The sequence below is a fragment of the Nothoprocta perdicaria genome, unplaced genomic scaffold, assembly GCF_003342845.1.
Source record: "Nothoprocta perdicaria isolate Ctin4 unplaced genomic scaffold, notPer1 scaffold_33, whole genome shotgun sequence".
NCBI lineage: Eukaryota > Metazoa > Chordata > Aves > Tinamiformes > Tinamidae > Nothoprocta > Nothoprocta perdicaria.
Genome location: NW_020455566.1, coordinates 4,574,061 through 4,588,966, shown reverse-complemented (window position 1 = coordinate 4,588,966; position 14,906 = coordinate 4,574,061). Strand labels below are relative to the sequence as shown.

At 49.0% G+C, this 14,906-nt stretch overlaps 1 protein-coding gene across 1 annotated transcript; it reads left to right on the top strand.

Annotated features, from left to right (window-relative positions):
• Window positions 1–450: 450 nt before the first annotated feature.
• SRSF4 (serine and arginine rich splicing factor 4) lies at window positions 451–11,801 on the top strand. Its single transcript, XM_026043396.1, has 6 exons — window positions 451–618; window positions 6,037–6,179; window positions 7,038–7,150; window positions 8,906–9,114; window positions 10,283–10,366; window positions 10,513–11,801. The coding sequence occupies exons 1-6, from the start codon at window positions 512–514 to the stop codon at window positions 11,276–11,278; spliced, it is 1,422 nt and encodes a 473-aa protein (XP_025899181.1). The 5' UTR covers window positions 451–511; the 3' UTR covers window positions 11,279–11,801.
• The last annotated feature ends 3,105 nt before the right edge of the window (window positions 11,802–14,906 follow it).

The window sequence follows — 14,906 nt, the reverse complement described above, 5'->3', positions numbered from 1 at the left end:
ATAAGCACCTTAGGGACTCCACAGTGCTACCTATGGAAAGGGAGGCCCGGTAAGGCTGCCCATAGGGGAAGGGGAGCCCCACAAGAGCCCTCCCTATGGGAAACAGGGAGCCTTATTCACATCCTGATACGGGGAAGGACAGGGAGGATGTCCGTTAATATCCTATATATATAGGGGACCCCATTAATACTTTATCATGCCCCACAAGCCCCACACACCCCCCCAGCTCCCCTGCACATGTGAGCCGCCTTTTATGGCTGGCCTCGACCATCGGGAAGGTCTGACCATCTGGAGGGCGTTTTCCCGCCATAACGATTCCATAGGGACAACTGCAGACGCATGGGGAAGGCAGGGGGCGCTGCAGGCGGGTCCCCCCGCGGCGCGGCCCCTTTAAGAGCGGCGGGAGGGGTGGGGGAGGAAAGGTGCGGTGGGCGGGGCTTCGCCGTGAGGTACCCGCCCCGCGGCGGCGCCGTGACGCGGCGCGTGACGTCACGCGCCCCGCCCGGGCGCCATGCCGCGCGTCTACATCGGGCGCCTGAGCTACCAGGCGCGCGAGCGCGACGTGGAGCGGTTCTTCAAGGGCTACGGCAGGATCCTCGAGGTGGACCTCAAGAACGGGTGAGCCGCGGCAGCACGGCGCCTGGGCGCCTCTGGGGAGGGGCGCGCGCGGGGGCCTGGGTCTCCCGTGATGGGGGGAGGGGAGGGCTCAGGACTCCTTGGAGCGGGATGGAGGGGTCAGGATGCCTGGGCCCCCTGGGAGCGCGGGGCTTGAGCCCCGTCGTTGCGGGCATGGGCGCCCTTGGGGACACGGGTGGCAGGCTGCCATGAGCAGGGAGCCCGGGCCCGGCCTCGCCGCGGGCGGTGCTGCCTCCCGCGGGGGTGCCCTGCAGCCCGGCCCCGCTCCCGGGCAGGGCCCTTCCCTGCGCCCCAGGGACCCCCTGGCAGGGACCCCCTGGCGCGGATCTGCCCCGCCAGCGCTTGCCCAAGGCATTCGAGTATGGATTTTCCAGGAAAAAAAAAAAGTGATTTATTTTTTTTTTTTTTCCCAACACTTTAAACCCCAGACTAACAAGTGTTGGTGTTTTTTACTTTACAAGCAAACCCAGCTCGAAGTCTTGCTTTAGGGAGACTGGGTGGAGTGCGGATTTTATTACTGGCTGGAACACCCCATTGCTGTTTTTGCTTTAGAAGTAGAGAAGAATCTCTTGGAAGAGTTAGTCCTTCAGTGTAGACAATGCTCATTTCGTTTCAACACTTTTTACAGGAAGGTTGGATGTATGTAAGGTTTATAACGTGAATAAAAACTGTTCTTAAACAGTTGTGCACGTGTCAGTGTTTGCATCAACAGAGCTTCAGGTAGGTTGCCTGTAAGCAAAGTCTTAAGGATGGGTTTTTTTATGGGGTTTGGTCTGAACCCATGACGGGGTTCTGAGCAGTTAGATTTTCTTTTATATTTGTGTTATAAAAATGCCAATTGAGAGAGAAGTACTTCAGAGACAGTTGTTGAAAAAACAAACTTTATCAGACTTCTAGGATCTTAAATATGAATCATACCTGGGACATATTGGAGCGGAGAAGGAGGATGCAGCCTTCTTGTGCCTAAAACCCTGGGGCTCTGAAGGAGAAATGGAAGCTGCCTCAGCTGTGAAACAAAGTGAAGCCTCATTTGGTAAGACAGTGTTCAGAAGTTGCAGATAACCACAGGAAACTCGAGAGTTACGGGATTGAGTTGTCATCCGCCCTGTGGTCTGCTGATTTATGGTGAATTGTCTCAGCAGTGGGTTAGATGGAGCTTAACGTATATTCTTTGGATTAACTCAAAAATGTGTGTGCTTTGAGGTGTATATTCAGAAATGCTTTCAACGAGCTATTGTTGGTTTGTATTTAAAGTTCCTGTTTGACAAAAATCTACTTAAACTATCAGATTTTATGTCTCTGCTTGCGATAATCCTTATGCTGTGCTTTTGTCAGGGTGTTTTACAGTTTGCTTTGTTGGTCTCTGATCCTTTCTCCCCAGTTTATTTTTAGCAGTGCTTAGCAAATGAGGAAAATTACTGCGCAGTGTGGGACTTGAGAGCTTCTTTCAGTTTCCTGTGCAAAGTGAGGGCTGTCTTGAATGCTCAGCCTGGAGGCGATTACCATGCGGGATTTTAGCAGCTGAAGTTAAGCTGCAAAGCTGGAGCAGGAGAATGAAAGTGGAATGTGATAGGTCAGGGTCCTGAAAGCCTGGCAAGGCTCTCCCTTGCTGGTGATTGTAACTGCAGCTTGCTGTCCTATGTCTTAAGAGTATTGCCTGCCTGAGAAAAGAATGGGAAAATAAAAATTGCATTTTCATCGGTATCTTCATTTCGATCACAACTTCTAGCTGCCTGTTCCCAGTTTGCAATCTTTGCTCCTTCCTGCTCAAACTGGATTGGCAGCTGGAGCTCTGCGGGGCAGTAATAGGTGTTGGGTGACCAGAGGATTGGACATTTCACCCTATCTCTTTTTATCTCTGGAAAAACATCCTAAATGTTGAGGGAAATAGTTTGAAGGGCTGGAAACTTTCTTTTATGGTGAAACCAATTTGCAGTCTCAGCAGCCTAAGTGCACGGGTTACAATGTGTTTTTTAATTGCTGTCCCTCACTAACTGTTTTTCAAGAGTTGTCAGGTTAGTCCTCATAAACCCATTGCAAGGGCGGGGGATGCACCTTCTCCATCATCCTGGGGAGTAAGGCACAAAACTAAAAGCTTCCAGCTTCACTTCTCTGTTTCGTTTCAAAATTTCTGCTTGTGGCTTAAGGGGAGATGGTTTGATTTTTAACTCTGCCTGTTAACTTCACTGAGAGCTGTTGATATCAAGCACCTTTGAAAATCAGGTTGGAATTATAATATAGTGATGTATAACTAGATATCCGGCATACCTGCATGATAGCAAGGTAACTTTCCAATGATTTTTGTCATTCCAGTGGACTTTCCTGCTTTACTGATGTTCCTGTGAGCAAGATGAAATTTTCATCCGTTTTTGCTTTGCTGTTGCTCAGGAAGCTTAAATATTGCTCCCTCCAAATCGCAGCTGGCTCCTAACGCACGCTGGAGGGGTACCTGTGGCAGGGCATTCAGATGAGCGCAGGGCTCGCGTGGCGCAGGCTGCTCCCCCTCGCCCAGGGCCGGGTCCCGTGGGTCCCATCGCGGCGTGGGAGGCGCCGCTTGCAGGGCCGCTCTCCTCGCACCGTCACGGGTGGTTTCCAAGCACTTTACACGCTCGCTTTGCCCCACGAGGCCCAGGGCAGCAAGCGGCCGCCCGGTGTCACCCTTGGGTGGCCACCCGTGTTGGCGGGTGCTGCCGCCCGGCCCCGCCACTCCCGGGGACGGCGGAGGTGCAAAGAGCCCAGCTCATCTGTGTGGCCTCCCACCTTAGGAAGCCGGAAAGAGAATGGAGACAGGGAAGCAGCCCACAGGTGCTGAAAAGAAGCTGGCACCCTATGGGTGCCATAGGAAAGGGCTTTGTGCCACACACCGGCGTGGGGAGGAGCATGGAGAGCCCTGCCGCCCTGGAAACCTGTGTGCACAGGGGAACAGCTTAAAGGAGGGGGAAAATATTTTTTGTTTTAATCTGGGCCATCATGCTATTCTAGAAAACTACATTTCTTCCCTTCTTTCCTAATTTAAAAGAAAAACACCTTGAGAGGTTCAGCCTACTAGAATTGCTTAGAATAAGAGCATATACTTTTTAAACTTTTTTTTTTTGGTACAGAAGCAGAAAATGGTGTAGCTTCACATTACCTCAAGTAAATGCAGTGGCGTTTTCAGTAAGTAGTTTTATGCCACATAGGAAGTGCTAGTAGGAGTCATTTAGAAGAAGATTAACTTGCACTGCTGTCAGCACAGGAGGTTCAGGCGCTATAGTTAAGGCCACGTCAGTGACTGTCGCCTTCTGTGGTATCAAACTGTTTTAAACCATCCTGATCCCTGTTCCTCGATCGTATGGTGCAATATTGTATGTATTTAGCATAACAGAGGTGGCTTACTATTGCTTTCATTAGTGTGCTGGCTGGGATGCATGTTTTTTCCTGTAAAATCACATATACAAAACCTTGAAAGTAGAATAAGCTTGTTAGAGGCATTGGTTTTAACAAACACCTGCAGTTTCCTGTTACAGCTTTTCCCTTTTCTATTAGAGTAATATCTTATTCTAGGACTATTTGTGTCCAGTATATTCCCAAATGGAAGGGATTAACGGTGTCGGATAAATGTTAAGTATTCCCTTCGGGAGCAAGTGGAGAGAAGGCAGCTAAGCTGGCACCATCCATCAAGGTTTAGGCGGATTAATCCAGTCTGTCTCGATCCACTTGGGAGAGTTTCATGGAAAACTATCAGAGGCCAAGTGCATGGATTTGTAGGTGTTTAGCTTTGAGACAGCCTAAGTTGTACCTAACCTACTGCTCCATCACTGACATGCTGCTGCAGTGCTCCCTTTTCTCACCTAAACTCTTACCATACTTACCTTATTTGTAGCAGTTGACGACATTCTTGGCTAATAAATCAGATAGCAAAAGCGGAAACGCTTAAAGGTAGCGTGACGTGAGAGCAGAGGCGAGTGTCCCGGTAGGGTGAGTTTGCTCTCGGGCCACTCCGAACGCCGCGACGCAGCCTTGATCTTCCTCCGCTCGCGTGCGGAGCCTCCCGTTCGGATGGCGTTGGCTCTGCGCCACCAGACACGTTGCAGCCAGCCGGGAAAAAGGCTCCCGGTTCTGTACAGGCTGCGATGCCGTCAGTGACTGCATGGGAGCCCGAAACCTGCGTTTGGATCTTGGCAGGTAAGAGAAGGACAAAGGGATGTCAGCCGCAGGTGAGCTCAGTCTGAGCTCAGACTAACAGCGCCTTTTTTTCCACCCTGTCCCCCTTTTCACTGGCCCATTTGGGTAATGGGCGTTTGTGTTATTTTTAAAACGTGCGTTTTCACTGTGGTAGTTCGGGATCTGGCAGCCTTCAGTGTTGGTTCAGTTTGCTCGGCAGCCGCAGGGAAAGCACCAGTTTGTCCCTGAGCACCAGCTGTAAAAGCTGGTTTAAAAAACTCCTTTGAGCTCTGCAGTGAGCAGGGACCAGGAGCATCAGAGCCCCAGCGATGCCTGTGGCACCGCAGAGGAGGAGGTGAGAAATGTCCATGGGAGCTTTTGAGGCACGTGCTGGTCTGCAAGTTTGTCTATGTCAGTTACTTTCCTTTGATGAATGAAGAACATCATTTAAATGAAACAAATAAGCTTTTTAAATTTTGTGTCCTTCATCTTGCTCTGTCTGCTTATATTTCCAGAATCTCAAAGCAAGGTTAGTGCAACTTGGATTTACAGTGCAGGCTAAAGCTTTGTGTGGGGTTCTCTAGAGCCTCGCGTTGGGAGGGCTGTTTGTTCCCCTGGGGCTGGTTCCTGGCTTGGGCTGCTGGATGTCCAGTGGAAGCTGGACTTGCCATGTTCAAAGCGCAGAGGTTGGAGGAGGCTCGCGGGCATGAGGTGCTCCCGGCAGCAAGTGGGAAGGTGCAGATCCCTCAGCAGGAATCCGCTCTGTTGGATGGGGCTGCTTAGCCAAATCCTCAGTGCTGTCTAAGCTCAGGAATAAAGACTCTCTGATGAAGACAAAAGCTCTTTTTCTGACCTGCATATTTTCTTTGGTGGACCTTCCAAGCAGGGCATGCAGCTCCCTCGCACGTGCTTATTCCTTTGAAAGAGTAGGACCTCAGGTGGCTTCCTGACGTGAGCAGCCTAATGCAGCCAGGAGTGGGAAGCAGGGCTCTGCAAAGCTCGGGATGAAGCCTAACCCAGCGAGCGTGTGAGCTGCTGAACGCTGCCGGCAGCAGCGAGCACGCTTAGCGAGGAGAGCAGCAAGGCGCCGTTCGGAGCAGGCCGGCGGGCAGGGCATGGAGCTTGTGGGGCTCGTGGTGCCACCGGCTCCTCCGGCCGAAAGGCAGCACCGAGATTCCCGCCTGGAGCGCTGCGGGAACGGTGCTGCTTGGGCCGCAGGCGGGCTCCGCTCAGCGCCGCTCCTCTCCCCGTCCCCAGGTACGGCTTCGTGGAGTTCGACGACCTGCGAGACGCCGACGACGCCGTCTACGAGCTGAACGGCAAGGACCTGTGCGGGGAGAGGGTGATCGTGGAGCACGCCCGGGGCCCGCGGCGGGACAGCGCCTACGGCTCCGCACGCAGTAAGCACCAGCGCGCCTTTGAACCCTGCCCTGCTTGGAGTAAAACACTTCCTCCTTTTCTAATAACTTCTAAAGGAAATGATACGAAGTTGTGAATAGTGTTCTGTAACTGTAAATGTAATTGTCATGCTGAATATTTATTGTTTCTTGTATTAAACTATTTAAATTGATAAATTAATAAACCGTTTCTTGTACCATTTTTTATTATCACTTTATTTAACTCTTTTAATGGTTTTGTTGTAATGTGATTGTTTAACATAGACTTAACAAAGACCTCAGTGTTTTAATTGAGTCCTTTGAGGCTAAGCTGGCTGCCTGTGCCATTTGCTGACCTTGGGTTCCCCTTCCATGAGTGGCTTTGACCTTTTTGGCCTTGGCTGACCCAAAAAGGAAGCCAGGTGACGACCGCAACCTTTTCCTATTAGACCTGGGTGGTGAGGATCCCAAGGGGCAGAGACAGATGAGATTAATCTGAAATAGGTGCCTGAAAATCTTTATTCATATCAGATATTCAGAAAACCTGTAAGCAATGTAAGTAGCACTGGCAAAGTGGCTTAATTGATTTGGTTTCTTCTTTCTATTTTATTTTCTAAACAAACTTAACTGCATGTTAATTTCAACGGTAATTATAGTATGCACTGCTTTCATTATGTGCCGCTATTTGCAGTAATAACTTTAAAATGCTTTGCATCTCTTTAACCTTTATGCAGTGGGGACCTCCTGGGGACGAGAGGGCGGGTGACGTTTTGATGCATTTGCAAACGTGCGGGGCAGAACAGGGGTGTGTTTGGCCGGCGGGTGGAGCAGCTCTCCGTTTCCCTGCTTGAAGTACTGCTGTCTGCTTGTCACCTCCTAAAGGTGGATATGGTTATAGAAGAAGCGGAAGAGATAAGTACGGTCCTCCGACCCGTACAGAATACAGATTGATTGTGGAAAATTTGTCAAGCCGCTGCAGTTGGCAAGATCTTAAGGTACGGGGGCCCCTTTCTTTACCCTCTCTATTAAAGAGCACAAAGGGTAAACAAGTTAGCTTTAGTTGCATCAAGCAAAACTCGTAATGGATCTGTATTCCTCACTCAGATTTGTTAAAATGAGTCTACGTGCTCATGTGTATACCTCTTCTGAAACAATACATTAAGTCAGTGTTGATGTATGCCTGAATACATGCAGTTGTTAATGTGTGTCCTGCATTGGGAATTGCTTCCATGCAGGTTTGTATGGTGTTGGGCAGCAGGAGGAGGATGCTTCTTTTGCTCCACGTAAACCAACAGCATGGACGGATGTTTTCAGCGTTACCCTTGAGTCCTGTCAAGGCAGAGTTTAATCAGGGGGAGCAATAGGGCTCTCTAGAGTCACGGGAGTTTGTCCTTGTCACTTTGGATTTTACTCGTCAGCCTCTGAGGTGCTGTTTGGAAAGATAGCATCGTTCTTGCACCATCTCTGTTAAGAATTTCCACACTGAGAAACTGCCTTAAAGATTAAGTTTCAGGGAAAAAAAAAAAAAAAGTGCTTCCCACCTATGAGCAGTGGTGCAAAATCTCTGTTAAAAGCTACAACTTTGTTGGAATGTGAAGGGAATGGAAAGTGATTCTCCGCAGTGGAAATGCCCTATCTAGACCATAGTACACAGGAATACACGTGCAGGGGTAGGTTCATATTCGTCTCCATCAGGGGCTGGAAGGGGCAGGGCAGGGAGCACATTCAAGTAGTAGTTGTAAAAGGAGTGTTTCCTAATGAAAAATAGCAGAAATGGTTAAAAACACTTGTTCTTACAGGACCGCTTTCTTTTATGGCTCTCTCTCTCTCTTAAGGATGGGTAAAATTTGTTCTAAACAAACTTTGACGTATTAGAAACTGGTCTGTAATTGAATATGTAACTCTAGTTCAGGTATGTACTGAGATCCTTCAAATATCTTTTGTTGTTAATGCTTCACACCCTGAGTAGCTTGTCCTTGCTTCTGGTATTAAAACTTGTAAGTAGAGCATGGCATGATTAATCCTCTGGTGGGTGCATTGCTTCTCTTTGAACAGCTTTCCTTGCAGTGTGTATCACGGGGGAGGAGGTGGGTCAAAAACACTGAACCAGAACTCGGTGCAGCCCAAGTGCACGGCAGCTGGGAGATGGCCCTGTCCCGCAGCTTGCTTGGAGCGGAAGGATGGTGGTTCCCCTTGAAACATGGGTTTGGTAAAGGAAAGGGAGCAGCCAGTAGTGGGAAGTGGGAAGCTGGACGTAGGTTCTCTTGCTGTGGGACTTCTTCCAGCAGAACCCGAGGTGTAACCTAGCGTGGGACAAAGGGAAGCGTGTGCTCCTCTTGCTTATTTGATCAGTTTGCTTTTCTTTCCTATTAGATCTTTCTGGTTTTCACCTTTTCTAAGTTACCTTTGAACATGTGATTTATAGATCAAGCAACTTTTTCCTTAATCGCTTCCGTCAGTTGAAACTCATTACCATCCAGAGCATATTTCATGCTAGAATGCCAGTGTAAGGCTTTAAGTTACAGTTTAGCTCAAAACTAGCAGCCCAGCATCGCTGTGAAGCTCTAGAGCGTTATTTGGCTTGCTCGGAAACCTCAGCTTTAGCTCTGCAGTGCTGTGTGGTGAAAACCCTTGCTGGCGTGGGTGTACGTGGAAAAGGCGAAGTGAGGGTCGGTGCAGAAATGAGCAGGAGCGGCTCGAAAGCCCCAGCCTGGATTCGAGGCCATGGTTATTCTGTCCTCTTCCTCTAGGATTATATGCGTCAGGCAGGGGAAGTGACATATGCAGATGCACACAAAGGAAGGAAAAATGAAGGTGTGATTGAGTTCAAATCCTATTCTGACATGAAAAGAGCCCTTGAAAAGCTGGACGGGACAGAAGTAAATGGCAGAAAGATTAGATTAGTGGAAGACAGACCTGGATCGAGACGGCGCCGCTCTTATTCCCGAAGCCATTCAAGGTATGTCTCTTCACATGCAGCTGAAGTCCAACTGCAGTAACGTGAATATATAGCAGATTCTCGAATGCTCTGGAAGTGTTCCAAGTTCTCCAACAAATTAACTTTTGGGAATTCATTAGTTACCTGCAAGTAACTGAGGAAAGCAAAGCCTCTCGGTGTTGTCCTTAGTGAACGTGTGCATCTGCTGGCTGAACGTCGCTGTCTGCCGCTGCTCTTGCCAGCGAGTGCCTGGTCCCTGCTGTTTTGCAGCAGAACACGGCATGGTAGGTGGAGCTGTGCACCAAGAAGGAGCCAGAAGGTACTCGTAGCACGGATGCTGAACATTGTGTTTTGCTGTAATAGTTATTTCTCAGCTTGGAGATCCCACCTGTTCCCTGTTTCTTAGAAATCTGCAGCATCCTTGGTAAGGGAAAGAAAAATGCTTTGGCACACAATAACACACAAGTATTTTCTCCCATCTACTCTTGCATAGTACTCGTTTTGTCTCGAGAAAGACTCCTCCTCCCTGCCCCAAGCAGGTACCTCTGCCTTGTCCCTCCTTCCCGGGAACTGCAGGATATTCCCCACAATTCTGGGGACTTTTGTGCATTTAAGACCTTTGTGAAGTAGCATTGAAAGTGGCCCATGTGCCCAAAAGTTAACGGAGTGGAAAGGTGTTACAGGACTGACAGCCTAATTGCATCTCCCAGTTATAGAGCCAGGTAAGAAAATAGTATCCCTGAACATAGAGTAATCCCTGAAGTTTCTCGGAAGGTCATAGACAGACAGGTTGCCATTCTGGGGACCTGAAAGGGGAAGCTCCATTAGACCCGGTGTCTTTGGGCACCAGCCAACGGCTTTCCATGGGTGAACAGCAAAAAGAACCATGTTCCAAGTGCTTTGTCTGCACAGTTCACTATATTCAAAGCTGCCTTTCCTTGGAAAGTGATTCTCACTCCCTTATCTTAAATAATAAAGCTGTGCCTTATTTCGGATCGGCAGCCCTGCTTGCTTCCAGACGTAGCAGGGATTGAGCCCTGGGGAGAAGGGTGCTCTAAACGTGTAACTGTTGTGTGAAGTGCTCTGCAGTTCTGTACGAGACGTACTTTGGCAGAAGCCTTGATCCCTGTGGGAGCAGCAGATCCCGGGCTGCGCAGAGGCCCGTCCTAACGTGGGGCTTTCGTTTCAGGTCTCGCTCCCGAAGCAGACATTCGCGCAAGAGCAGGAGCCGCAGTGCCAGCAGCAGTCGCTCCAAGAGCAGATCAAGATCCAGGTACGTCCCTGTGGGGGAAGCAGCGCCGGTGAAATGAGAGGGATCATCCCAGAGTTGCAGCAGGAAGACCACATGTACAACGTTTCCGTGCTGCTCAAAGCTAAGCTGTGCTGAAGAGGAATCGCTTTTTGTTTTTGCGCTTTCAGGTCTGTGTCCCGTTCCAGAAGCAAGAGCCGTAGTCGAAGCAAGAGCCGTAGCAGAGGCCAAAAAGAGAAAAGCAGGACTCCAAGTAAAGAGGATAAAAGTAGGAGCCGCAGCAGGAGTGCAGAAAAATCACGAGCCAAAAGTAAAGACCAATCTGAGGGTGTTCTCCATAACAGTGATGAGAAAGCAAAGAGCAGGAGCCGCAGCAAGGGAAAGAGTAAGAGCAGGAGCAGAAGTGGGAGTAGAGAAAGGGGAGAGGAGAGGGAGAGCATGAGGAGTAGGAGCAAAGACGGGGAGAAAAGCATTAGCAAGGCTAGAAGCCGGAGCAAGAGCAGGGATAGGAGCAGGAGCCATAGTAAAGACAAAAGGAGAAGTAGGAAGAGAAGCAGGGATGGCAGCAAAAGTAGAAGCAGGAGCCGAAGCAAGAGTGAGAAAAGCAAGAGGCGCAACAAGCGGGACAGCAAGGCGAGTGGCAAGAAGAAAAGGAAGGGCAGTCGTGAGCAGTCCAGGTCAGTCTCCAAAGAAAAGGAGTATCTGAAACCAAAGTCTGACAAGAAGGAAGCCAAGGGAGAGGGTGAGGATACAGGTGTGCAGCAGGTGTCTCACTCCAGATCTAGATCCAATTCCAAGTCAAAGCCAAATGTCAAATCAGATTCTCGTTCCAGGTCAAAATCAATTTCAAAACCCAAGTCCCGGTCCAAGTCTAGGTCCAGGTCTGCCTCTAGATCACACTCCCGATCACAGTCAAGGTCTCGCTCCAAATCCTAACCTTGCTGCAACCACACGTGGAACTATTGGACAAGTCTTGTACGTGTTTGGTAGTTGTAGCACAAGTGATTGAAGTAGAACACGTCAAAGCTGTATATTTTTAACAACCGTGGTGGTGTGTCTGTCCCCTGTTAACTGCAGTGCTTGCTCCCTGTAATGCTCACAAGTGCAAGGCTCACTTGCTGTCTTGTAGGAAGATTTTCTTTAATTCTTCCTACAGCACTGAAATTGCCCTGCTTTTCTAAGCCCAGCCTTACAGAGAGTGAGCACTGCGCTTCGGGGTTACGAAATTGGAATGATGACTGATACGTGGGTGTGATGGCTTCAGCCATCATCACCCTTGAATTGATGCCCTTCGGTGTATGTCATTTAGTGGAAGTGCAAAGTCTTAAGTTTCTTACTACTTTTGTTTCATATTTTTGGACTTAGGGAGTTGTGAATAGCACTGCCAAAAAGGAGAGAAAAAGGAAATTGATACTTGAAGTAATCTGTAAGGGAATAGTAGTAGAGTTCCGTATTCTGGTATTGTGACAATATCCTTGGTTTATATTTTTTTATTTTTCCCCGTCTTGCAAAAGTACAGTGATAACCTGTTTCCATGAAATTTGAATAAAGACTATTTTTGCTTGATGACATTTTGGTAGTGGTTACATGAAGTTGTGTTGTCACTATTTTATACTTACTGCAGTAAACCTTAATGCAAAGCACAACTAGTCCTAAAGAAAAAGTTCTTCATTTTGAAAATGGCTTGATCTTAAATGTGATCATGATATTCAAATGCAGTCCACTTTGGCAAGATAGAAATCTATGCCTTGCTTTTTAGTCCTTCCTTTGGTCCAAAGGAAAGGTTGGCTCTTGCGTTATCAAATATTTCCTGTTGCTATTTTCCAATTGCCGTCAGCACTTAGAATGGTGGGTTTTTTTTACAGTTAGATGCTAACTTCATAGCGGTAAGTAATTTTGTATAATTTGGTCGTTTGAAACTTGTATCACCCTATTAAAAAGATGAAAGGGTGTTAAATGATAAGGATATTTTTCAACACAAACGATTTCCATAGAGTTTAAGTGGGATCAGGGTTTGTAGAGTTTTTCAGACTTTATCAAATACTACGTTGCTACAGCAGCATGAGAAAGCTCTGGGGAAGCGATATTCCATTTCTTTAGAAGTAAGGAAAATGATTTTTTTGGGCTATAAACTTTGCGCTTTAACAGCTCAGGCTATCGTAAGATCACTAATCCCTTCTGCTGCTTCATCTCTGGATAGAAACCAGCCAGGCTCCGGAAGATGTTTGCTAATGGGAGATAATTAGCTTAGAAATATCTTTAAGAAAATCACACATGACAGAGTCTAGGGCAAGGCTGTGCGAGGCGCCCGCGGCCCTGGCGGCCTCGCTGCCGGCTGGCTCCCGAGGAAGGGCGCGTGTTTCGCGGAGCTGCCTGGCCCTGCGGTGCGGGGTGGACGCTCCGTCTCCACCGCCTCAAGGCACAGCCCTGCAGCTGGAGGTCCGTGGAGAACTTGGACTGTGGTAAGAGAGCCGGGGCAGGCAAGGAGGGAGGCCGGGCAGCGCCTGGCGTCGCCCCGGGGCGGTGCAAGCGAAGCCTTTGCGCTGGCCGCTGCTGCGAGCAGAGCCCCGTGTGGGACCAGGCTGGGGAGGAAAACAAAGCAAAACCCATATTTTCCATCCGTGCCTCTGAGCAAGCGCTCTCGGCCTTCCCGGCCTGCAGCTTCTCCTGAGGCAGGGCCTGAGGAGCGCGGCCGCCCGGGCAGCGCGAGGGCAGGGCCGGCTAGAGAGGTGGTGTCGCTGCGGCCGCCGCTCCCCGGACATCCTGTCTGCATGAGGAATCGAGAAGCAGCCCGTTCTTACAAGCAGAGCAGCCTCAGCACGGAGGGGTCTATGCGGATGCACTGGCCTCTCAACCAAAAGTGGTCTTCTTGGAACTGCGCAGACTAAACTTGAATCCCAGTCATATACATATCTATAAATAAATATATATATGCGCTCTGCGGTTAGCTCATCTTGGCCAAAAGCTGTGTTATGTTCAAAATCTTATTATTACTTTTATTTTGTTCCAATAATACTAAGATTGAGGGTCTGTGGATACACTGGCATATCAGTGTTGCAGTAACATCTGCCTTCAGCCACGGGTTGTGCTCAATGCTGAATAAAATGATTATAAAGGGCCTAACGAGTTCCCAGTCTCCAAGAACACGTGCTTTAACTAACTGCTCCTGACTGATGATAAGTGCAAATCAATTAACTCATTTGAAGACCTTATGAGAATAATTTCAAGCTCAATGTCTTTCTCTTTAAGGTAATTTAATGCATAGAGGCGCTGACTCCGGGAGCAGTAGCCGGGATTGCAGCTGCCCGAGCCCGCGGGACGAGTGGCGTCACCCACTCTCCAAAGCAGCCCATGTTCCCACAGGTATTTCAGTGTCCGCCTCCCCTTTCCGGCAGGATCCTTAGCCTGGGGAGCATTAACGGCACTACAGAGATCCCAAATTTCTCTATAAATCCTGCCGTGCCTACGTGCTATAAATCCTGCAGCGCCTAAGTGCTGTCCAGGAGCACTGGCAGAACTGAGGTTTAGATGCCCGATGCTGATGAGGTAGGAAACGTATTTGTTTTCTGACTAATTTTAAAGACATTTTGTTTTTATAATGTGTCCCATTCTAGGGGTGAAGAATATTGCAATGTGTATTTCAAATGAGCCATTTCAAATCTCATTTATTACTTTTTTTTTTTTTTTTGAAATCTCATTCCGTTTCAGTTGTCACAGCTTGAGACCTGCTCAGGCTTTTATTTTTTTCCCCCTGCCTTGCCAAAGAAAAAAATAAGTGTCATTAAAAAAAAAAACAATGCTTCTTTTATTGTTTCAAGATTCAAATACAAATGAAAGTAACACTAGCAGATAAGAAGAAAAACAAGCTTAACAGATGCAGGGATCCAGATAAAATATTTGATGTTAATAATCGATGGAGGAATCAGCAAAATACAGCGCTCTATCTTGGCCACAATCTGCTGGCTCCTGACGGTAATATCTACTTAGATCTCTTTTCCCAAAAATCTCCCTTTCAGATATTAATGTGCCTTAATCTTGTATGTAAATCTGCAGCCTTGCACATTTAGCCCAGTAGCAAGGGATGCGGGGGCTGCTCCATGGCTGCCTTTCCTTGCAAATAAATCAGCGTCTTCGTTATCTGCCTGCCGTTTCCTCGTCTCCCGTGGCCCAAGGAGGGGGATTCCTCTAACAGAAAGACGAGGCTGGGCATCCCCTGCTCCTGCCCACACCCCCATCCCACGCTCTCCCTGTTTTCCATGGGGCCTCTTGGGGTTCCGCGGAGCCCCCTCCTGTGGGAGCAACCCCGTCCCGCCCGTGGGAGCCCCCGTCCCCCCCGTGGGGATGCTGCCTGTCCCACCGCTCCCCTGTGGTGCCGGAACAGCCCGAGTGCCCAGGTCCCGTCTCGGGATGCCAGCCGCATCCTGCCCCAGGGATCAGCCCCACTATCCCACCCCTGTCCCAGCCTTCCACCCCCTCCCACCCCAGTGCCGGGCTCAATATCCCACCCTCATCCCAATGTCCAGCCGCCAGCACCGCATCCCGGTATCCAGAGCTGGCTCCCAGG